The sequence below is a fragment of the Tachypleus tridentatus genome, chromosome 12 (assembly GCF_004210375.1).
Source record: "Tachypleus tridentatus isolate NWPU-2018 chromosome 12, ASM421037v1, whole genome shotgun sequence".
NCBI lineage: Eukaryota > Metazoa > Arthropoda > Merostomata > Xiphosura > Limulidae > Tachypleus > Tachypleus tridentatus.
This window is the reverse complement of record NC_134836.1, coordinates 31,671,279-31,697,130: the sequence shown is the minus strand read 5'-3', so window position 1 is coordinate 31,697,130 and position 25,852 is coordinate 31,671,279. Positions and strand designations below refer to the sequence as shown.

At 33.7% G+C, this 25,852-nt stretch overlaps 1 protein-coding gene across 1 annotated transcript in view; it reads right to left on the bottom strand.

Annotated features, from left to right (window-relative positions):
- Positions 1–25,852, bottom strand: part of LOC143235496 (microtubule-actin cross-linking factor 1-like) — a 217,653-nt gene that overhangs the window by 152,892 nt on the left and 38,909 nt on the right. The window contains 3 exon segments of the mRNA XM_076473705.1: positions 8,228–8,320; positions 10,225–10,302; positions 12,680–12,769. Coding sequence (XP_076329820.1) covers positions 8,228–8,320; positions 10,225–10,302; positions 12,680–12,769 — 261 coding nt within the window.

Genomic DNA, 25,852 nt, shown 5'->3' with positions numbered 1-25,852 from the left:
GCTATCTCTGCTTACTATGAGTATCGAAATCTGGTTTCTAGCTGTGCAGAGACGCATACATATCGCTATGACACTGGAGGACATAAGATAAAAAATGTGTGAAACTATGTATGTTTCTAGAACGCTCTCGACGAATCTGTTAAAATATGATCTCAAATCCTAATTTTAACACTGGCTTTTATACACACCTGAACTTTTCATGATTTTAGTTACATTTTCTCATAAAAGGTGTTGTGCACCTGCTGTAGTTTCTTAGATCTTCTTATTACAGTTAGCTTACAAAATAATCAGACAAGTTTCTCTGCAACTGTGGAGTCGTTAAAAGATATTTTAGAAATAAGATAATTTATGCCATGGAATGGCCAGGTAAATCATCGGACATCAATCTGATTGAAAACTTGTGAGGTAGCTGCATGGCCAAGTGGTTAAGGCACTCAACTCATAATCCGAGGGTAGCGGGTATGAATCCCCGTCACACCAAACATGTTCACCCTTTCAGCCGTTTGGGCGTTATAATGTTACGGTCAATCCCACAATTCGTTGGTAAAAGAGTAGCCCAAGAGTTGGCGGTGGGTGGTGATGACTAGCTGCCTTCCCTCTAGTCTTACACTACTAAATTAGGGACGGCTAGTGCAGACAGCCCTCGTGTAGCTTTGCCCAAAATTCAAAAACAAATGAACAAACTTACGGGTTAACCGATTAACAAAAGATCGCAAGCCATACAAGGAAATATTTTTTTTTGAAGTTGTCAAAGAAGGATGGCACTCAATCACTCAGGAATATCCATCTACACAAACTCACTGAAAGCATGTCACGTCGATGTGAAGCCTGGCATGGTCAGGTGGTTAAGGCACTCAACTCGTAATCCGAGGGTAGCGGGTGTGAATCCCCGTCACACCAAACATGTTCGCCCTTTTAGCCGTGGGGGCGTTATAATTTGACAGTCAATTCCACTATTCGTTGGTAAAAGTGGACAACTCTGTAGTCCAAGAGTTGGCGGTGGGTGGTGATGACTAGCTGCCTTTCCTCTAGTCTTACATTGCTAAATTAGAGACGGCTAGCAAACATAGCTCTTGTGTAGCTTTGTGCGAAATTCAAACACAAACAAAGAAATGTTGTGAAGCAGTTCTGAAATCCAAGGGAATGCTGACAAAAATTAACTTGTGAAACTGGTTTGTGTTATTTTGAGTTTCATTTTTACGTTCGATTATTGCAGATAAACTTGTTTTATCATCTTGTAGGCTGATTAGAATAAGATCTGAGAAACTACAGCACGTGCACAACACCTTTTATGAGAAAATGTAACTAAAATCATGAAAAATTCAGGTATTTATGAAAGCCAGAGTTAAAATTAGAGCTTGAGTTCGTATTTGAACATATCTCGTGAAATGCGTTCTGAAACATATAGTTTGACACATTTTTGTTACCTAATAAAAGGCATAAAAAATTGACATTTTCAAGCGGGGCATTGTAACTTGCTTTATTTAGTTTGGTATAGTACTTAAGTAAAATACGGAAGATTGATTTGTTCAGTAATTCAGTTATATTCTAGTAATTATCTTTAAAATATATTTATTACCTATTCTATGCTGTAAAAATACTTAATTTTATGGTTTTATGGAATAGCCATCATGAATAATAAATTTGATTTGGAACGACATGTGCTGTGGAAACGTTAGGGAGACCAAAGGTCCAGTACACTATACGGAACTTTCGCAGACCGACTGACATGCATGAACCAAGAAGAAAAGGGAGAAAGGCGCGGCTCGTGAAACATGCCCAGGGCACAAAAATGACTGGTTATGACTCTAGATACCTTACAAGGAGAAGTAAAGAAATTATGGTCACTCGATATATTACGATGTACTAAACTTATCGGATAACTATTAGGCTGCCCAGAAATAAATGTCGTTTTGGAACTGCAAAGTTTGGAAAAGTACAAACCAGTGTTGTAAAACATGCTTGAATCAAAGTAAGCACCATTTGCTTCAACACACTTTTGCCAATGCGTAACGACGCTGTTTATGCCCCTGCTGTAGAAAACAAAGTTTCTATGGTCAATGAACCCCTTAAAAGCTTCTTCTGCAGCTACCTGGTTTTGAAAATGTTTATTGTTCAAAAAGTTGTCAAAGTACTTGAAAAAAATGACAACTTGTAGAAGAAACGTCTATAATGGGGAATAAGGTGGATGAGGCAGAACATCGATTCCCAGTTCGTTCCATTTTTGGAGCGTCGTTCTAGACATAACGACGATTTTGTTGATCTTCCGTCAGCTTATGCGAAATCTACTTATCCAAATTTTTCGTCTTTTGAAACACATTCAGGTGGTTGTCCATGCTTGATTTATTCGTGCCTAGCATTTCTGCAAGCTCACGTACTGTTGTGCGAGGGTCTGTCTCAACTGATTCCCTTAATGTGTTTTCATCTAAGGATGGCTTTCTTCCACGACCTTCGTAGTCTTCAAGACTTTCATCTCCATATCGAAACCTTTGGAACCAACGCTGAACTGCACGTTCAGTAACAGATCCATGACCGAATGCCTTGTTGATGTTTCGTGTAGTTACGGTAGTTTTTCGTCCAAGTCTGAAGTCGTAGAAAAAAATCAGACGAAAGTCTTTTTTTGTCCATGCTGCCTTGGAGGTTGCGAAACTAACACTGAGTAAAGTTGAAACAGCAGACAATTAAGATACCTTGTAAGCGACAAACATTGGATCAAACAAACCAACGATAAGTTACCCAATATTCAGCTTCTAAATATCATCGTGAGAATTCCGACATTTATTTCTAGACAACTTAGTACACGTTAGATCTTGGTCTCCTTGTGCGACTCGAACCAACTTAGTACACGTTAGATCTTGGTCTCCTTGTGCGACTCGAACCAACTTAGTACACGTTAGATCTTGGTCTCCTTGTGCGACTCAAACCAACTTAGTACACGTTAGATCTTGGTGCGACTCAAACAAGTTTGGTTTGTTTTGGATTTTGCGCAAGGCGACACGAGGGCTATCTGCGCTAGCTGTCCCTAATTTAGTAGTGTAAGACTAGAGGGAAGGCAGCTAGTCATCACCATCCACCGCCAACTCTTGGGCTAGTCTTTTACCAACGAATAGTGGGATTGACCGTCACATTATAACGTTCCCACGGCTGAAAGGGCGATCATGTTTAGTGTGACGGGGATTCGAACCTAAGATTATAAGTCGAGTGTTTTAACCACCTGGCCATGCCGGGCCTTCGATTCAAATAAAAACTTGATAAAATGAAAGAGTACCATTCCTGATTTAATAGAATTGTTTGTTTTGCTTGTTTTTTTGAATTTCGCAAAAAGCTACTCGAGGGCTATCTGTGCTAGCCGTCCCTAATTTTGCAGTGTAAGACTAGAGGCAGCTAGTCATCACCACCCACCGCCAACACTTGTGCTACTCTTTTACCAACGAATAGTGGGATTGACCGTCACATTATGACGCCCCCACGGCTGAAAGGGCGAGCATGTTTGGCGCAACGGGGATACGAACCCGCGACCCTCGGATTACGAGTCGCACGCCTTAACGCGCTTGTCCATGCCGAGCCGATTTAATAGAAATGTCAAGGTTAGTTTTTGTTTTGTCATATGACTTTGGTCTTTAGAATGAGAGCCAATATGATATAGCAAATTGTGAATTATCCCTAACCGATTTTTCTTGCTTATCCACTCGTCCGTCTCTTACATGGGTTTACGAGTACACCCCCTCCCTCACTGCTCCAACTTGTACATATTCACATGTCATATCTCACTACTTTAAGTACTTATTTTCCAACTTTTCAGCATTTGGCTTTTAAATTAAGTCTCTTAGACCGTGAAAGTTGTATAATAGCGAATAAATACACTAATATTAATTTATGTACACCTTACATAACACAGGTCATTTTTTCTCATGAATAAATAATTTCTTCTGATTTTGGATTCCAACACCTGGTTTGTGTGATATCACGAAGCTGAACTTGACAGGTGATAAACATTCTCTAAGTCAGAAGTTAAATTAATCACTAAAGGTAAATCGAAGGTGACCGTCATACAAAATTTTCAAAATATCCATGAAGAAATGAATGATTTTTGTTTGTAGTTAAGCACAACGCTAGACAATGGGCTATTTGTGATCTGCGTTGTAAATCTACAGACGTATGGCTTTGCCACGAGTAGGCGAAGAGGTGAACGAAAATAAACATTTTTCTCCGAGTTAGAACCTGCTTATTGGTATTTCTACACTCTGGGAGTAGTCGTGCTGGCTGATATCAAAACAACGTTTACTACCTTTGAAACACATCTTATATGTTCATAATTTCTAGTGCATGATTATCTGTTAATTATACTTATAAAATACAGTCTCACTTATCCCTTATTATTCACCGTCAGAAAACGCGTGAACTTGCAATATTTCATGTTGTTCGCGAGGTATGCATGTTTTATTTTACCTAAGCATTACATTTCAATGCACAAAATTTGCTTAAATGTATGTGTGTATGTTTTCTTATAGCAAAGCCACATCGGGCTATCTGCTGAGCTACCGAGGAGAATCTAACCCCTGATTATAGCGTGTAAATCCGTAGACTTACCGTTGTACTAGCGGAGGGCTGTTTAAAAGTGATCCAAGCAGTACAATGCAAGAACGTTCACTTTCAAATAAATGTAATTAGAAACTCGGGCTTTATACAGTAAGTATTGCAAAATCTAAAAATAACTCTAATTAATGTACACTACTATAACTGGATGTTTTTTGACAGGTTTATTTTAAGGAACGTATCATCTATACAAAATGTAAGGTTTCACACTTAAAAAAACCCAAAAACAATCAACGAGAATTACTTGAACAATATATTATACAAGGAAATAATCTAAAACTAGATTTTATGAGTTAATAAAATCAAAATTGAGAGTAACAAATAATTTTATTTCTTCCCTTTGAGGGCTCATTTGTCATGCTATGCTGTACTCTACGGGGTGCATAATTCTTCTCGTGACTCGTGGTATGCACACATTTTATGACGTCACGACAGTACAAATTGCAACATTAAGCATTCCTTATGTGACGAAATTTTAGTGGGTACTGACTGACTGACGGACAACATACTACTGTATAATGGTGCGAATGGTTAAAATAGGTGATCCTTCTAGACGGCCTCTTTTCGGGAAAATTAAGGTGTTTCATGTAGAAGCTAGATTGCAACCACTTTATGCGCGGGAATATACTTTACAAGACAGCAATAATTATATTACTGTATTTGAAGAGTACATAATTTGCCAAGATAAGCAACTTTTGGAAATAATCACATTGAATAACTTTTTAAAGCTTAAGGTGCATGATAAACAGAACAAGTATGTTTATTCGTTTTTTATTGTATAAAATAAATTTCGATTTGTAATTTGTGTGTTTATGTTTTTCTCATAGCAAAACCACATGGGGATATTTGCTGTGTCAACTGAGGGGAATCGAACCCCTGATTTTAACGTTGTAAATCCGTAAACTCACTGCTGTCCTAGTAGGGGCAGATTTGTAATTTATACCGATATTATTGTATTGTTATTAATAACATGACTCGAGTGATGGTTGTTATGCTTATTTGTGTTTCTTAGTTATATATAACAACTTTTGATTTATGGTTTCTATGTTACTTTTGTATCATTGTTATAAATATGGATCGAGTGATGATTATTATGTTTATTCGTGTTTTTCGTTATATAAAATAAGTTTTGATTTATAGTTTCTACAGTTACTTTTGTATTGTTGTTAATAACAAGTCTTGAGTGATGGTTGTTAAGTTTGTGTGTTTTCATTGTACAGAAAAGTTTTGATTTTGTTTGTGTCTTTATCAAAGTTTTAATATTTTATTGATGAACAAGTTTAAAAATACTTTTCACATTTTGTCTAAACACAGCCACAACAATCTTATTCAAAGGTCTTGAACCAAACTTAAAATCCTCCTTCATGGATTAGAAATTACAGTACAAATCTCATGTCACGTTACATTATTTTTTTTATTGCAATATACTGCTTAAAGATGAATAACTAACTGTAATCTGTATTCTTTAGTTTTTATATATGAATACCGAACTATAAGCTGTACTCTATAGTCCTTATGGGTGAATACACAACTGTATTATGTATTCTTTATTTACTCTTGTTACAAGAATTTCAATTTGTAGTTTTTATTCCTTAGTTTTTCTATACGAGTCTGTGACTGTAGTCTGTATTTTTGCTAAGGTAATGCACAGTTATAGTCTGTAATCTGTATCCCTGTTCTTTGAATCTATCAGTAATTTATATACAAGTTGTTGCTGTTGCTATGCCTGCCTAAATTGCAGTAAACCTCTACTCTGACCAAAGAATTGTTGTCTACACATATATATCTGCCAGAAATTTTTATTTTCACCAACAAATTACACTTCCACACTGGAGCGAGGGAGAAAAGATTTAATTTTCATAATCTGAAACAATCAAGTTCAAGTTTTGCTGTACAGTTTCTCTTTGTGGCTAACAAGCATAACTATAGTTTGCTCATTGGAAGGTGTTATTCCTAAATGATAAACATACTACTTACACAAATATAAACAGATTTCCATAAAATGTTTCAAAAATTAGCTGAAAATATACTCAGGAAATGAATTGAGAATTGACCCCATTGGTGATATTTCAATCACTCAAGTAAGCGATTAGCTTAGAGCAGACACAGTCAAACAGTAAATTTATGAACTTGTGTAAGATTGAACAAATAGTAACAAAAATCGAAATTCCTGTTAGTTACTAATAAACATACAATTATGAAGAGGTGGCATTCATTTGAACACCTTTTATAATGCAGTTCCAAATCTTCTGGTGCATATGTACACATTACCACAATGACTGGAAGATGCATGTGACAATGAAGCCACCTGGTGGAATGCAGAGATATTAAGGGTTGTCATATGAACTCAGTAATATTGTAGCAAATCCTGTAAAACACTGATAGCTACATTATTTCTGTATTTTTTATCTGAGTTACGTTAACAGTTTACATTAGTGTATTTTAGTAGAATGTATTAGTGAGAAACCGAAACATGCAAATTGAAAACGAGATTCTGAATGTTGATCCTTGTGTCTAAATACCTGTTAGATTCCTAAGCATGTGGATCATTCTTAAAATATTACAGTTTTATAGCTTTTATGCCTGAATTGAAAACAGTTTGGTTGAGTATTGTTTTAAATATGGTTGTATAAATAAAAAATCTAAAAGTAAAATATTCCATTCAGTAACTCATTAACCCTAAATTCGTGTCTTATCTATGTTCAGATTTATGATAAATTTGGATTATGTAACATCCACAAAATATTTGTATTTACTAAAAATGTTAAAACAATAGCTGTGGATTGGAGATTCCTTTATGTGATGACTAAAGTCATCAACCTTTTTGTGTCTTTTGATCAGTATTTTTCATTTTATGGACAAAACTTAATTGCTTGTTTCAATAATTTCTAAGCATAGAAAATGCATATAGAATATAACATTGAAAACATCACATGACAGTTGAAATGCTACAATACTATGGAAACATCAGAACAAAGTAGAAATATCACAACACCATGGAAACAACAACACAATATGGAAACAATAAACCACTATGGGAGCATCACTGTTCAAATGTACAAAATATCAAAACACAATGAAAACATTGTAAAAGTGCAACCTAAAACCATGTTCATAAAATGTTCAGTTATAAAACTAAAAAACAATGCAATAAAATCGACATCCTTTTCTTTCAGAAATTGTACTTCGATAAATGAAGATTCCTTTTTTATATATAACACTTCAGAGTTATGAATTGTGCTTTGGTTCATATTTTGCTTATCTCTTTAAAATACTTTTCTCGTGTTTAGGTTTGAAAATTGAATATAATTTATCAGGCTTATTGCAAGCTACAAGGTTATGTAACTCTTTAGTATAGATAGGCTCATTTACAAATTTGTAATAAGTATTTACCATTATTTCTGGTTCAAATTTTCGTTCAACTTTATTTTAATATATCATTTCATTATCAGGTTGAACAGAATTTCATTAAGATCATTTTGCTTTCCCATAACTTTTGAAATCAATTTATATTAACATAATGATTTTGAAAGCAGTAGCTGCTTCATAGGGTGTACAATACATGCACCATTTTCTTCCTGTAGCATGAAACAATTAAATGGATTCTCTCAAAGGTAGATTTCAAACTTACCTGATAGTGTAATATGATTGTCCAAATCAGGCCTAGAGTGAGTTTGCGGTTGGCATTTACTATATCATCTGCTCTGATGTTTACTATCTTGATCTATGTTTAAAAGATTTTATATCAGCAAACTGAGAAAAATCAGAGGTTATTTAAAAAAAACACAAAAGAGGTTATAAGGAAATACAAGAAATCTCATTACTAAACTCAAGAGGTTTGAACTTTAGAACAACAAAAAGAAATTTATATGTAAGTAAAAGATATCTCATTACTAAACGTAGGAAGTTAGAACATTGGGTCAATACAGAGAACACTATATGAAAGTAAAATACATCTTATTACTATACTGAGAGAGTTAGAACTTCTGGACAATATAAAGAACCCTATATTAATGTAAAATACATCTTATTACTATATGAAGAAAGTTAGAACATCAGGAACAGATAACAAACATTGTATGGAAATAAATCATATCTTATTACAGAACTGAGAAGTCTGAACATCAGGATAACACAAATAACACTATATTGAAGTAAAAAACATATTACTACATTGAGAACGAATATCAGGACAATATAAAGAAATTTAGATTGAAGCAAACAAGTGTCATTGTTATTATTTTTAAGGTAGTTAAACTTCAGAACAATATAAAGAACACTGTATGGAAGTAAGATACATTTCATTATTTAACTAAAGAAGTTGGAAATTCACGACAACAGAAAAAGGTTATTTGTACATAATCGACATTTCATTACTTGACTAACTATACGCATTGTATTTAAAATAGTTGTAGCATGAAATCACATATCTTAAAAACTCTAATGGTCACTAGTACAAATCAGATCAACAATGGAACACTTATATATAAAGTTAAAGGAAGAGTTATGTTAGCACTAACCTTCTAAACATCTTGAAGTACATTGTAGTGTCATAATTAAAGCTTCAGTATTCTACTGTGTAGTATCAGAATTAAAATAGCAAGCTGGTATTAAAGATATAAAATTTATTTTTAATGTATATAACAATAATTTGTAAGTAATAGAAAAAAAGGTGAAAAGCAACCTATTACATATTATAAAGAAATGGTAAAGTGTGTAACTTAGTTTCACGTGCTTACATAAGAAAGCCAAACATTACATGTTCAATATGTACATATAGTAACATGGATAATACAATACTTGAATGAAAAATACCTAACCAGAACAGATAAGACGGTAAATTTGTAGTTTACGTTCAAGTAGTTACTGTAAGAAAGTTAAGAGATATTTTTACATTCAGTAACATATACAATGCAGTACTTACATGATAGGTACTTAATCAGAGTTGATGAATATGTAAATTTATAGTTTACTTTCTAGTAGCTACTGTAAGAAAGTTAAGAGCTATTTGTACATTCAGTAACATATACAATGTAGTACTTACATGATAGGTACTTATCCAGAGTAGATGAATATGTAAATTTGTAGTTTACTTACTGGTAGCTACTGTAAGAAAGTTAAGAGCTATTTGTACATTCAGTAACAGGTATAACAGAGTAGATGAATATGTAAATTTGTAGTTTATGTAGCTACTGTAAGAAAGTTAAGAGCTATGATAGATACAATTAGTACTTACATGATAGAGTAGATGAATATGTAAATTTGTAGTTTACTTACTGGTAGCTACTGTAAGAAAGTTAAGAGCTATTTGTACATTCAGTAACATATACAATGTGGTACTTACATGATAGGTACTTATCCAGAGTAGATGAATATGTAAATTTGTAGTTTACTTACTGGTAGCTACTGTAAGAAAGTTAAGAGCTATTTGTACATTCAGTAACATATACAATGCAGTACTTACATGATAGGTACTTAATCAGAGTAGATGAATATGTAAATTTGTAGTTTACTTTCAAGTAGCTACTGTAAAAGCAGTCGAGCTCTTTGTATTTTCCATAACACAAATAGTGCAGTAAGTGAAAGTTATTTAACATGATGCAAAGACAACATACAGTTGCAACTTACCTTTCTGTGTTTTAGGAAATTAATTACTATCTGTACATTCTGTAGCATGTGAAATCTCATCCGTCCCCGTTCACTTGGCTAGAAAATAAAACACAATCTTTATATATTGGTTATATGCACACCTTATATAAAGTTAATGGAATGTTTCATTAAGTAAACTAAACAAAGTAAGGTCACAAGTTTCATAAAGATATTTTTGTAAGTTATATTTTAATTACTTCAATGTTGATGGTTGCTAGCAAGTAAATACTGTTGAGATCAAGTAAGTTTATAAAAGTAGTTCTAAAATATTCAGAATGTTGGTGATTGAAACACTTTACAGAATATCTAGAAACCAGATTAAGCTATCAGAACAAGAGTTAGTAAGATAATGAACTTCGTTTTCAGTTAGTAAAGTGTCAGGTCAATGTTAGTTATGATGCATTTTCAGTTATGTGGTTGATTAGCCATGAAATTGTACAAGTAAATTAATCCGTAAGTTAATCATAGTACTATTAGTGAGTAAATTTCTGTTGAAAGTGAAAACACTATTGGTATATAAGAGATAGTAGCCTGTAACAGACATTAAGGAAGAAATAAGCTAAGCAGTTGTTATTATGTGAACTGGACTTTGCATGATTTTCACCAACGCACTTAAAGAAACCATACAAAAAAAGAACATTTTATTACAGCAATGATGTCAGAAGTGGGATTATTTCAGTGAAAATAATGTCTCAATTTCAATGTGGGAACCAGATCCAAAATCAAAACTTTATTAGGGATAATGAAACAATTAAAAATGGATTAAGAAAGAAAGAGATGATAAATAAGATAGAAAATTAAAATAAGTTAAAAAATGGACAGAAAATCAGAAAAACATGGGAATAATTTAAAGGAAGACCAAGAAATAAGAAACATGAATTAAGGAAAAGAGTTAAAAGAAAGATTAATTAAAAGAAACAATAAATCTGATTGAAAAGGAAGTCAATGAACGTATAGTAAATGTACAGAAATATTACAACAACAATTTTAAAGTTCAGGAAAGTTGTAATGGTAAAAGTGAGAAAGTGCAGAAAGATTATAATAGAAAAATTACTAAGGTAGAAAAGAACATCAATAAATGTATAACACATTTGAAAACGTATTAGTTAAAGATCAACCTGGAAATACCTGTTCCTGCATTCACTTATGAATTCCAACCTAAATCACCAATTGCTACTGAATATGAAATAGGAGAACTTATTTGGTCGATACCTGTTACTACAACTCCTGTGCCTTTAGTTACTGCAGTACCTTCCTGGACTATTGCAGCTATCAAATCAAGTTCCAAATTTCTGATAGCACATTTGACAAAATTGCCTGATTGAAAAACCAATGAACTATGATGGTACCATTGAAGGCATATTAGGCTTATTCCAAACTATTCAAACATTAATAGCTTCCCTATTAAAAAAGTTTGGAATGACACAACAGAAGAAAGTATGTAAACTATGTAAACTGTTCTGAAAATAATGTGTGGGTAACTTATTTTGAGAAAAAGTGTATAATGAGTCTATGACCATGAAATTCCTGTGCACTACATGATAGTTACTACATCAGAGGTTGAATTTCTTTTGACAAGATGAAAGAACAGGTGATCCAAGCTAAGGGTTATCCATCATGATCACTTTTTAAAATATGCTGGTGAGGAAACAGTCAACTATGTAGCTCCAGAGAAGAATTTGTCAGCAGAGAGTCAAATTTCTGCTGAGAAGCCCAGGATTTCTATTGAGAATAATTCCAAAAAATTGTAAAAGATGGAATTGCCAGTGGATTTACTTGATCACATACCTAGAAAGAACTACTTCAGTGATGGGATGGCCAGTGATGATGAGGTTCAAGAAGTCATTCCAGCTGCAAACCACGAGTCTCAGAAAAGAAATCCACCAAAAATACTTTGTGAATGGACAGCTTTGTACGACCAATATCACAAACATAAAGTGAATGAAGAGATATATTGTAACTGCAACTAAAAAGAGTCTGTAAAGACACAACACACTAATATCACAACTTGCAGGAGATTTGAAAGCCTGACCTATATCACAACTAGCAAATGACTAGAAAGACAAACCAATACTTTAGTTAGGAAGTGAATGTAAAGATAGATCAATGTAATAATTAGCAAATGACAGGAAAAACAGATCAATATTTCATATATCAAGTGGCTACAGAGACAAACCAATATCCCAACTAATAAGTGATTGAATGACAAATCACTAACTTGAATTAAATGACAGGAAAAACAGATCAATATTTCATATAAATCAAACCTAACAATAAGTGATTGAATGACAAATCACTAACATGCATTAAATGACTGGATAAACAGGCTAATGTCAAAATGGTAAATGATTATAATATCATGCAGACCAACCTGGAAATTATCAAGTGATTGAAAAGATGGTTAATACTGTAAGTGCATGAAAATCAGGCTTACCAATAACTCTCCAGAAAGAACTTCCAACAAGGATATAAGATTGTGTCCATCACGTAGATCTTCAAATAGATCAACAACATGTTTGTTTGCCTACTCATACAAAAAGAAACAACAACTTGTAATTACATAAAACATAAAACAACAAACACTACTTCTATAACACTAGATATTTTATTATTTCCAAGTTTTTATATCATTCTCTATTTTAAAAACTGTTAGTATTTATTTATACACAGACAGACACACAAAAGTAGATGACATGTATGATATGACTCTTCTATTCTGTATGCTCCCAGATATTGATAATACTGATTTTTTTTATATTTTATACATGTGAAGATAGACACACCCTCAACAATCTCTATTAAAGAGGTATTACATTTTATATTCTCAACTCCAACCCCATAACCATAATTTTTACACTTCACATTCCAGGCTCCCACTCCACAAAGATTCTTATCAACACAATCCATACATTTACATTCCTAGTTCAAAAAATTTCTATTAAAAAGTTTTTCTACATTACAAGGATTCCTATTAACATAATCCTTACATTTTAATATTCTCAGCTACCTTCCCACAAGGATTTCTATCAATTGAATGTTGATGGACTTGATTTCAATGTACTGAGCCCATGATGGAGAAAGAATATTGATTGTATTTCCAAATTTATTATATGTTTGTACATGAAATGTGTCAAGTTTTGGGTAAAATGTACAAATCTGGTGGACACAAAAAAACCAGTTGAGTTTCAAAGGTCTGTAAATTTATCACACCAGTCTTATTCAGTCTGTGGCAAGTCAGAGGGCAAGATGATGTTCATGTGAAGAGTGAAAAATACTTTTATCTATTATATAGATTGCATATTGCACTAGCATAAAAACTCTAATGGATATGTAAAGTCATATCTACAGTTTTTTTCTTGGTATCCCTGTATACTGTATCTGGTATTTACTGTACAATAAACTGTCACTAAATCAGTAATTTGTGGTACAAATACTTTATAACTTTCACATCAGATGTAAACAGAACAATATAAAAGGTTGTGGCATGTATACTTTGATCCCCTCTCATGTTAAGAGAATTCTTACATTTAATACCAGCTAAAATCCTACAAAAATTCCTATTAATATAATAACAGCATTTAGTTTTCCCAGCTCCTACTTTTCCAATGGCCATATCAATTTAATTCTTCAATATTTCACCTATCAATTGATCTTAATAATTGAAATGTTACAGTTAATATTGGTCCATCAATGTACTTCAGTTTCCAAATCCCCCTGTTTTTCTATCCAAGAAACATGTCACTACATCACTCATGCAAATCATAATTAATAGCACTACTAATTTTTAAAAGTGTTCTCACCTTTCGCTGAAGTATCACCATGCAGAAAGACGGAATAGAAAATAGAAAAAATTAATTTATTGATTTATCTGTTCTTTAAATGTAATCTTTATTCTAAAACAAAGTATAAACAGATAACTCATTAACAATATCAAACATACAGATAAATAATAATAAAAATAACTGAGGCATACGTATATTTCTGTTAAAGACAGGAGTAATTGTCTTTTACCATTAAGAAAAAAATTAATATTCGATAAAAACACACATTAGAATTATCACTTGTTTCAAAAGTTATTACTCAAAACAGAGCAATTGGCCTTCCAAATTATCACATACAATGCACAAGTACTTACTCTTAGAAAATTAAAATGCTAAAGAGGAAAAGGATCGTTACTTTTCTTTATAACAAAATATCGACATTAATACAGAAGTCTCTGACCCTTCAAGAAACTTTTAAATTTGTTACTTTCTAGCTTTTATCCCTTTGAGTATTAATCATAAGAGGTTAAATGTTAAATGATAACAGTTAAATATACTAGAGAATATACATACTTCACAGAAATAATAGCTTGATTGCCGGGTTGGTAATGTCATCTAGTGTCAGCTTTATAAACTATTTTTCTGAGAAACATTTAGCTTAATTTTAAAATGTTTAAATATGAAGGTGAATAAAAAGAATAAATTGTTAATTTGATAATAAAGCAAACGTAAAATGAGCAGTATCGTGTTTATAAACAAATATGAAATTTATGTCTTAAAAGATAACTGTTGATCACCTGAAACATCAAGATTATAATAAAAAAATAATAAGGCACCGTTTAATATCATGTTGCGAAAAATATCGAGATGGATGTAGTTCCAGGTAACGAGACATCATGTCAAAACTAGAATTACACTGGGTTAAGAAGTCATGATATATCCTGTGTTGAGGAAGTGTAAGTATAAGCTGATTTGCTTTTAGATTAGCATTCGCTAAGAAAGCTAACCTTTTCACTTTCCTTAATAATTTATCCCCTTGCGACATATTAAAGCCTTTATGAGTAACCAACTTAATAGTGTGTGCAAAACATTACACATGGGGTAAGGATTTTGCCAGCTTTACTGCAAGCAAATATTACTTGTGTTATAAGTTGCAGCAGTAGTATTGTTACAACTTTAAGACCTTATAAAATACACCCTTCTCTGGTGTATCCGATACATGCAACCATTTATCTGTAACGTTCATAGAACGGAATTTCTTATTCCACGGTTAGTGTTTATAGAATGCCAAGTAACAGAGAGAGATGTAGCTTTAATTAGATTTCGAAATCACTGACTAGGGTATCATAAGTACATTTCACTTCAGTGTTAATCTTGTCCAATTTCTCTTTGTGCAAGTCTAGAATTACTACAGTACTAATGTGAGACTTAAACGCTATCTAATATCTTGGTACCAAAACCTTAAGCAGAATTTTAAAGCCAGGATTATCCACTACTGGAAATAGTCTCATACCTATAACAATAACATGTTCCAACAGCTTTTATTTCTTTTGCCTTTGGACTGTTTATATTTAATTTCGCTTTAAACACTTGCTGGAGTGTCAGCTGAGGAACATCGTGTCCTTTACTGCTTACAGAAAGTAAAGCCTGTGAGAGTTTTTTTTTAATTTTCTTCGTTTCTTCTAAAATAAGAGTACGTTTGAGGTTATGTTTGATGTAGTTCCAGTTTTATAATTAATCACCACCTCATAAATTTTAGTTTTTCTTAATCCATTTTGATTCAAAACTTCAAACTCTAAATATTTTCAGGCAGCTAATTTATAAATCCTATATTTTATTCTTTGATGAATTTTGTTGTTTATTTTTAGGGCAAAGCTACATTGGGCTATCAACTGTGTACATCGTGGGAAATTAAACCCCACATTTTAGCGTTGTAAGTCCCTAAACCTACCGCTTACCCACGGGAAAACTGCGTTGGATAGTCAGCCATTGTTGACAGAGCACGTGGTAACTTAGTTTACTGCTTATTGACTGATATAATACGTGGAATTCTTGAGAAATTAGAAAACCAACATAATTTCCAAGATGTATTACTAAAAATAAAGAAAGTTATATTTAGATCGGGTATAAAGTGTATAGGCTAATCACACAATTACATGGAAAAGTAAATTTATAATTTATATTATTTGAATAGTTTGTTCTTATATAACACAAAAATACATTTAGAAAAATAACTAAAAAACCACAACTAAGTGGAACACAAACGAACCGTTCCCTGCGAACCATGACGAATCGTAATTTCGGTAAATTGTTATAGCACTAATTGTATCTATGCTTTACTTGATCAAATGCATATTTTGTACTCAATGCATCTCACTGAAATATGAGTAGAAAAGTTTGAGAAATCATATGTTGTATCTTATTATTCTCTTTAAAAAGTACTTTAATGATTTAAGCCTACACATTTGTTCTAAGTTATAATAGTCATTACTGAATTATTAATTATACAAAAATAGAATGTGTCTCATCAATAAGAAATTTTAAAGCAGATGATTGATTAAAGACGTCATTTGTCAATTGTGGTTTAATAACTTTCAGTGCTAGTATTCTATCACAAACTCACTATTAAATCCAAGTGTAACATTTATAGCAATAAGCAAACGACAATTACCAACAACAATTTTCTAAAGGTATATTTTTTGCAATATAACTATTGTTAGACGTATTAACTGATATACTCTCCATCAACAAATGTTGTACTTGTTTGCACTTATTTGGACTCAGGGGCAGAATTCACTGAATGAGTCCTCACAATGATAAGAAAACTCAAAAGTAGATTAAAAGGCATAGCATCGGAAGTCCATCCATGTGTGGAGCCCCACGCAATTGCTTAGTTCGCCCAATAAGTAAGACCGCCTACGTTTAGTAGTTAAACAAAAAAGTGATCTAAGTGTTACGGCTAAATTTTGGTAGCACAACTGACTTATTTTTTTTCGTTTTTTTTATGAATAATTCACATGTTATTAATAGGAATCTGTGCACAATTTAGTGCACTGTTTTTCTCTTCACTCTTGAATCAACATGCTGGATTTTTAATTTGATGCGTTACTTGAGAAAGTTACATCGTGGTAGAGAAAAAGAAAGCAAGTAGGAAGTAAAGTTAATAGTTATAACTACAACAGACATACTGACTGGGTGAACAGATTACACAGGTCAACAAATTTTTTCGAAATCTCAGTTGCATAAGATTTTTTTACTCATTCTTACCCTTTGTGACCTGCTAAATTCAAATATGAAAACGGTTCAGCTCTACATGCTCTAGTTTTAATGCAATTTTAAGTTTTTCATTCTAGCCTTTTGTGGTCAAATTAACACGTTTCCTGCGATGCCTATATTGGCAAACCGGCAACTGCTGCGATGCTCTTGTACATCTGGCAGCTTCAGTGCTGCATGAGCTATGATAACGTGAGGTTGTCGTTACACTTGTCTCTAGCCTGCAACTTAGTTAAAGGTAAGACAACACACCGGTGGGTCCCATCGCAGGAAACGTCTTAATTACTTACACGTTTATGTTATCAACAGAGATTTAAAATTGTTTGATTTTGTGGTCAAATTAATTACTTACACGTTTATGTTATCAACAGAGATATTAAAATTGTTTTGATTTTGTGGTCAAATTAATTACTTACACGTTTATGTTATCAACAGAGATATTAAAATTGTTTTGATTTTGTTTCAGTTCTGATCAAGGAGACGTCAATGTGAGAACAAGCCGGACGCTTTCTGTTATATTTGTGGATGCCTCACGCTTATTCGTCAAAGGCGTAATATAACATCGTTTCTGAGGTGTGCTTATAAAGCGTACTTTGGACTTGCTCTTGGTGACCAAGACAAGAAACAGACATAACTGCTAGGAAATGCTGCGTGACTGGGTTTATCTATTCGGAATTTCCATGACCTGGCGAGAACCGATGGACCACACAACTGACTGCTATTTTTGTCTGGTCAATACAAAGGGCATTGGCAAGAAAAACAGACACAAAATCTCATATCCTAGTATCCCCTCAGCAATCCGACTTACTCTGCACTCTGATGAGCTCCCAATCCCAGTTTTTAAAGGATTTCTTCCATCTGAAGATGTGGGTAGTGACCAAGAGCAAGAGACTGCTGATGAAACTCAAGAAATACTTTCAGTATCTGGCGATCCTTCTTATGAGACCTCACAGTCATTAACTCCTCAACAGTTTAGCCAGCCAGAGTTGAATGACCTTGTGCGTGATTTGGGTCTCACCAAAAATGCAGCTGAAGTGTTAGCTTCCAGGATGCAAGAAAAGAATCAGCTGAGCCATACAACTAAAGTGTCATACTTCCGAAATAGGGAGCAGGCTTTTGTGCCATTTTTTACAGAGGAAAATATGTTTGTTTATTGTCATAATATCTCTGGTCTTCTCCAGGAATTAGGGATGCCAGTATACCATCCCAATGACTGGCGATTATTTCTAGATTGTTCTAAGCAAAGTTCGAAGTGCGTTCTACTTCATAATGGCAATGTCTATGCAGCTGTTCCAATTGGACACTCTGTGTATTTACGAGAGGAATATAATGACATTAAGACTGTGATTGACCTACTAAAATACCACGAGCACAACTGGACAATTTGTGTGGACTTCAAAATGGTTACTTTCCTCCTAGGTCAACAAAGAGGATTTACAAAGTACCCCTTATATCTTTGCATGTGGGACAGCCGAGCTCGAGAAAAGCACTGGAACCAGAAGGAGTGGCCCATACGTGAGACTCTGAAGGCAGATATGCCAAATATTGTCAACGATCCAATTGCCAGTCGAGAAAAGATCATATTTCCTCCTCTCCATATCAAGCTGGGCTTGATGAAACAGTTTATGAATGCTTCCGACACATATTTTCTGTGCTCCCTGGTTTGTCCTTCGAGAAGATCAAGGCAGGTATTTTTGATGGACCACAGATTCGTGCACTTGTGCGTGATCAAGAATTTGCCAGAAAGATGAACGACAAGGAAAGGACTGCATGGCTTTCATTTGTGGCGGTGATGGCAAACTTTCTCGGTAATAAAAAAGCTGACAACTATAAAACCCTTGTAGCGAATATGTTGTCAGCTTTTCGCGATCTTGGATGTAACATGAGTGTCAAACTCCATTACCTGTACAGTCATCTTGATAGATTCCCTGAGAACCCAGGAGCTGTAAGTGACGAGCAAGGCGAGCGGTTCCATCAGGACCTCAAGACCATGGAAGAGCGTTACCAAGGGAGATGGGACAAACATATGATGGCAGATTCCTGTTGGAGCATTAAACGAGAATGCCCTGAGACAGTCCACAAACGCAAGAGCTACAAGCGGAAATTCATGCCTGAGTAGACTGCAATTGAGCTTTGCCTCCACATAGTAGCAAATGTCATATCTACTAATCAGTTTTATATAAATAAATTGAATTATAACTTTATATAAAATTGAATTTATATAAATAACTTGAATACATTTATACTATCTTGCATTTTCGTTTTTATTACCCAGCTATATTAAAGAGTTTTATAACATATTTTATCACATATTTTTCATGATAGACTACGACGTCAATGTGATGATGACGAAATTTTGAGATTTTCAAATACCTTGATTGCAAAAAAAGTAGAGCACTGAGGAAAAAAACTAACTTCAGATCTGAAATCTGGGCAAGAAATTATGTAATACCAAGTGTTTGATATAAATGCAACAAAAATTTTGTTGACCAGTGTTATCAGTGTTTTTCAACAATGTAAATAAAATGGTGATTTTGTTGATATTACTTGCGAACTTTTTTTAATGTGTGTGTTTGCTGAGTTATGGAAGTGCCGCTATTTGTAAAACACTGCATTAGACAGTATCACGGTTTCATAAACCACATCGAGACCACGTTCTATTTTGTTATCAAGCAATCCACCTGCTCAGCATTCATTTTCGCTAAGTGAATTAATCTAAGCGCAATAAAAGAAGTGTGGGTATGTCAGTCAATCTTTTGGAATATTTGCATTGTGATTGGTTTTATGATTAATATAATGGTAACATTGGTTCTGCTTAAACCACCATAAGTGTTCGAGGTTACCATGATAGACAGGAAAGTAAGAAAACTTACAGTTGGAGAAGTACACGCCCTACAGGTATTACAGACGTGCAAGCAGGTATAAGTCTGGAAAAGAAAACTGTAGGTCAACACACACATAAACAACAAAACTTTCCTAAATTTGTATGTTATACACTTAGTTTAAAGTAATGATTCAAAATATTTTAGTAGATGAGTTGAAGACCATGATAATCAAAAGATATATTTCATAGTTAAATGGCTTATTACTATTATTATTATTAATAGTACCAAACAGCGGCATGTAATAAAAACTGTACACAGTATTAAAATAGGTCGTGAAAATAAATATATTTTTCAGTGCCAAATAGTGACAGCCATTAATAATTTTAAGTTGAAGAAGAGTTTGTTTGTTTTTTAATGCGTGACCCCAAGATTGCTAGTCGAGCCCTAACCACCTAGCTATGACAGAGATTTCATGTCGGGGGTGGTGGGGCACATTGATAAAATACCGCCTGGACATAGCTGACATCTGGAATATTTATGCATCTGAAAAACAGCTGTTAGCAGACTAAAATTTTGGGCTTAATAAAGCTTTTATCCTTTTACTATTACCTTTTTGTGCTAGTTGTGATTGAAGTATAATATATTATGTTTAGTGCCTTCTGTATATATATATATATTATTTATGTTGACTTTGTTTCAATCGTTGCCATTGAAACTAGATACGGCAAAACAATAAAGTTCCAATAGAATGAATAATAAATATTATAAATAGTAATAAACTTTTAAATCGCATTCAATTATGAAGTGTTAATTTATATTTTTGTGTGTGAAATAAGTTTGTTTGTTTGTTTTGGAATTTCGCACAAAGCTACTCGAGGGCTATCTGTGCTAGCCGTTCCTAATGTAGTAGTGTAAGACTAGAGGGAAGGCAGCTAGTCATCACCACCCACCGCCAACTCTTGGGCTACTCTTTTACCAACGAAAAGTGGGATTGACCGTCACATTAAAACGCCCCGACGGCTGAGAGGGACGAGCATGTTTGGCGCGACTCGGGCGCGAACCCGCGACCCTAAGATTACGAAGCGCACGCCTTAACGCGCTAGGCCATGCCAGGCCTGTGAAATAAAATAAGTAATATAAGCTATTCTTTTGTTGTGTAATTTATATTTCATACTGTTGTTACAGTAGGTTAATGTAATTTTAAGAGTTTGTATTTTGGCCTACAGACCAATTTCTGTTATCTTCATCTAAAAATAAACATGCCGAAGCCTATGTGTTGAAAAGGGCAAAGACCATGACGAGAAAACGTTATTTATTTGCACTTCGTTTCATGTAACTCAAGCATACACTTATTGTGTATCAATGAATTATAATAAACTTAACTTTTTCATTCAAAAATAAGAGTTAAAATTAATCAGGCACTTACGCAATAATATTAAAAACTAGAAGTAGTACTGTAGCAGCTAGTATAAGGAGACTTGGAATTTTTAGCCTCAATTACCAAATTGCGCTCTAGTATATCATTGTCTTGAACCTGTTCTGTAGCTTTGCATGATAAACCACCACCAATAACCTCTCGTCACCAGTTTGTTTGTTTTGGAATTTCGCACAAAGCTACTCGAGGGCTATCTGTGCTAGCCATCCCAAATTTAGTAGTGTAAGACTAGAGGGAAGGCAACTAGTCATCACCACCCACCGCCAACTCTTGGGCTACTCTTTTGCCAACGAATAGTGGGATTGACCGTCACATTATAACGCCTCTACGGCTGAAAAGGCGAGCATGTTTGGTGCGATGGGGATGCGAACCCGCAACCCTCAGATTACAAGTTGCATGCCTTAACCCACCAGGCCATGCCGGGCCTTTCGTCACCAGACCACACTTCCTAGCCTAGCTTTTATAGTAGCGCTAGGTACGCGTATATAAATATACTATTCTAACGAAGGTACCATTGTAGGCCTATAACCAGCTGATTAATGTGCAGTGCTGACAAAATTCCGCTTCGAATGAAGGTAAAACACAAATACATACATAAAACAACGGTGCAGTATCAGCCGATTTTCAGTTAGCATACGATGTATGACTATCAGCTAAGAACATTTTGCTAGGGATTGTGGGAATATCATAAATTTGTAGAGGTTTCGACTTTATTTCAGAAAACAAATTTCAAGTAGTCGCTACTGTAAACATTTTTGTTTCATATTTTGAAATTAGTCGTTGAAAGAGATATGCATTCAATGTAATGTATTTGAAAATAAAAATATTTGTAAGTTTGTTTGTTTGTTTTGAATTTCGCGCAAAACTACTCGAGAGCTATCTGCGCTAGCCGTCCTTAATTTGACAGTGTAAGACTAGAAGGAAGGCAGCTATTCATCACCACCCACCCCCAACTCTTGAGCTATTCTTTTACCAACGAATAGTGGGATTGACCCTCACATTATAACGCCCCCACGGCTGAAAGGGCGAGCATGTTTGGCACATCTTTGTAAGAACTCGTCGAACTGCCAGTAGGGCCAAGAAATCCAAGTCTTTAGTGTATGAAACTATATAAAATATTAAACAAGTTTATCTATAGGACGAATTTCTTCCGTTACTTTATAGCTTATATTTCCACTTTCCAAAGTCTGGATAGATATCACTAAAACTTATATCACGGCCTTCCAACATAGGCATTAGGATGCCTATGTTATTTTATTGCTGGTTGTGTTAGCCTTCCTCTAAGGTTATTATAAGGCAAGAACTATTGAACTAATTACCATTAAACTTGTCACGTGCTCTTAGGAGAATTAGCACGTGTTAAAACTGTATAGGCTATTATTAACATACTTATGGTTGTTATTATCAAACACTGTCAGGTATTAAGGTTTTCAGTGTAAATAATCAACAGCATATTTAAAAGCTATATCCGCTATAGATACTAACTAGTAACGGCATATATTGAAACTAGACAAGGTATGATTTCACAGATACAAATAACACTAGACTGGGCAGTTGCTATACTTTATCATTGGTGCCATGTGTGCATGCAGCCGCCATTGCTACGTGTTGAAATTCGAACTGCCAGACAATGTAAAATGGCTGAGTGACAGTTGTCGTCTGAGTTACTACCCAAACGAATGAAGGCAACATGGTAATATGATATTAAATGTTACACATGCTGTAACCAAGAGTCGCAGGCGGAGGGTGTTACATTTCGCAAGTAAGTTAAACCCTTTTTTTTTTCCTACAATATATTAAGTTACAGTGGGCGACATCGTCATGCACAGAGTGGCAACATCGAACTGACGTGGATGTTTACACATAGTGTAAGTATAAATTCGTGTCTTTTTTGGAAGACATTTCACCTACACAAGTCAACATGACAGTTTAAGAGCTTTTGATTTGATACGTTGACAATATTAATTATTTATGTGAGTTGAAATAATCATTCACAACATTCTAATGTCGCCTGCTGGCCAGTCAGGCTATAAAGGGAGGTCGCCTAAACATACACTGTCTACACATAAAAGTTTTGCACACATTTGCTTTAAATGCTAGCATTGAGTGTTAAGATAGAAGTTTATTAAATATCTTCACTTAATGGATGAAAAAAAAGGTCAATCAGTAAAAAAAAGGTCAATCAGTATAGTTTAAGACAATTCTAGTCTGATGTCAATCAGTATGGTTTAAGACAATTCTAGTCTGATCAGTGACATTATGGCTTTTTCTGGAAAGAATTCAAACACATGCCTAATACTGTCAAAAGGTCCAAAATATTTTGTCTTGTTAAAACGAGAACAAGGAAAACAAAAACAAACACATTAGTGTAACTGTGATATATATGTATATAGAAGAGTCCTCATAACAGAGTGAGCTTAGTTTTTATTACAGACATATGTCCATGCCTGTCTATTTTGTTACATTTAATTGTAATGTATGTGTGAAACACCAGTTAAGTGCATTAGACGTATAAATGTTCTGCATGATAATTTTAGACTACCAGCATTTTATAACAAATCAAAAGACGTAAATATCCAATCCAATTTTCTGAAAAATATGTTTTAGGTATTGAGAGGAAAAATTGAATTGGATATTTAAATCTTTTGATTTGTTACTATAAATGCTCGTAGTCTAAAATTATTGTACAATTATAAATTTGTATAAGTTGAACGAGGAAAATGTATTGATCATGGAAAATTAGGTATGTATAACAGAGTAAGATTCACAGGTACTTAAAGCGAAAATTTGACGTATATTATTGTATGCAAATTAGAAAACGCAAGATTAATGAAATGGTAGTCAAAGGTGCACGTCTCATTTGGTTTTAATTATTTAAGAATATAACCATAAAGTTGACCTATTTAAAACTTACAGCATATATTAACAGTTTATTAATATATACAGTTTATATAATTCATTTCAAAACTTGTAAAATTTTTGTGAAGTCAACATGAATGAAATATATCAGATCGAATATAAACATTATTTTCTTGCTTTAATATGCACTTTTCTTATACTACACGCGTAACATATGATTTTCATATAAAATAACATGTTTTGCATAATTGTTATGTCAGCATTTAAAGATGAATCTCATTATGAGGAGTGAGATCTGATCTTAAAGAATCTTGACAGCTACTGTTCTAATGAGAGAATATCTAAAAGATTTTGTTCTGATTATAGAATAGTAATAGTGAAATATCTTACTGGATTTCATTGAAATGATAAATTCACGTTATATGATGAATTCTGTACTTTTTCTTTACAGTAAGAGGTTAGTTGTGTACATGAGTTTAGCTGCAATAAAAATCAAAGGGTTATAGCAATGTTTTCTCCCTCTATACTTCAAGCCTTTAATTATAAGATTTTGTAGAAACCATCTGGAAGGAAGGAGCTCAGATCCAAAAAGATTTAGTAGTAGTTGAATAGAGAAGAAGAGAACGTGAACGTTCGGTCATAACTCGGTGAAAAAACGTAAAAGGGAACTTTAAAAGAGTAACATTGCTACATTTATTGGTTTTAGATCAAGTATAATATACGTACTACATCACTGATAAAATAGGTTAGTGATCTATATTACTTAGTTTGGAATTTATGTTGTACCCACACACACATATATTTTCAAGTATTTGTGTCAATTTTTGTTACAAATTTTCAAATGAATCTGAATAACTTTATTTATATCATAAATTTTCTTAATTATTTCCATGCACTTCAATTTAGAACGTTGAATGTTTGGAGGTAAAGATACATATATAACATTGTTCTCAACCCCCAAAAGGATAAGATGCGCCATATCTTGTTCATTGGTAACAATGTTTGAAATGCATGTTTTTCTAAAATCCAGTGTAGATATGCATGTTTTGTGAACGGTTTTTACACTAATTTCTCAGTTCAAATCATGTTTAGATTTTTTATTAAAATCAAATATTACAGTTAACGAAACGTTTAGTTTATGTGAACAATGGCCATAAGTTGTGAAGTGAGATAGCCTTACCATTTGTCAGCTCGACTGGAGGGCTTTGAAAATTCAACACATAGCAATGGTGGCCACTTGCGCATGCCAAAAATCACGCGACTCCCAGTCCAGTGTTATTTATATCTATGATGATTTCTATAAACTGCATGTATTGAGAAGACATATTTTCATTACCAACCATGAGAATGAATTAAAAATTAACAATTATGACCAACTACACAGACCACTAACATCAAAAAAAGAAGTAAATTGCAGCATAATACAAATTAATTCAACAGTGGTAACAATACGT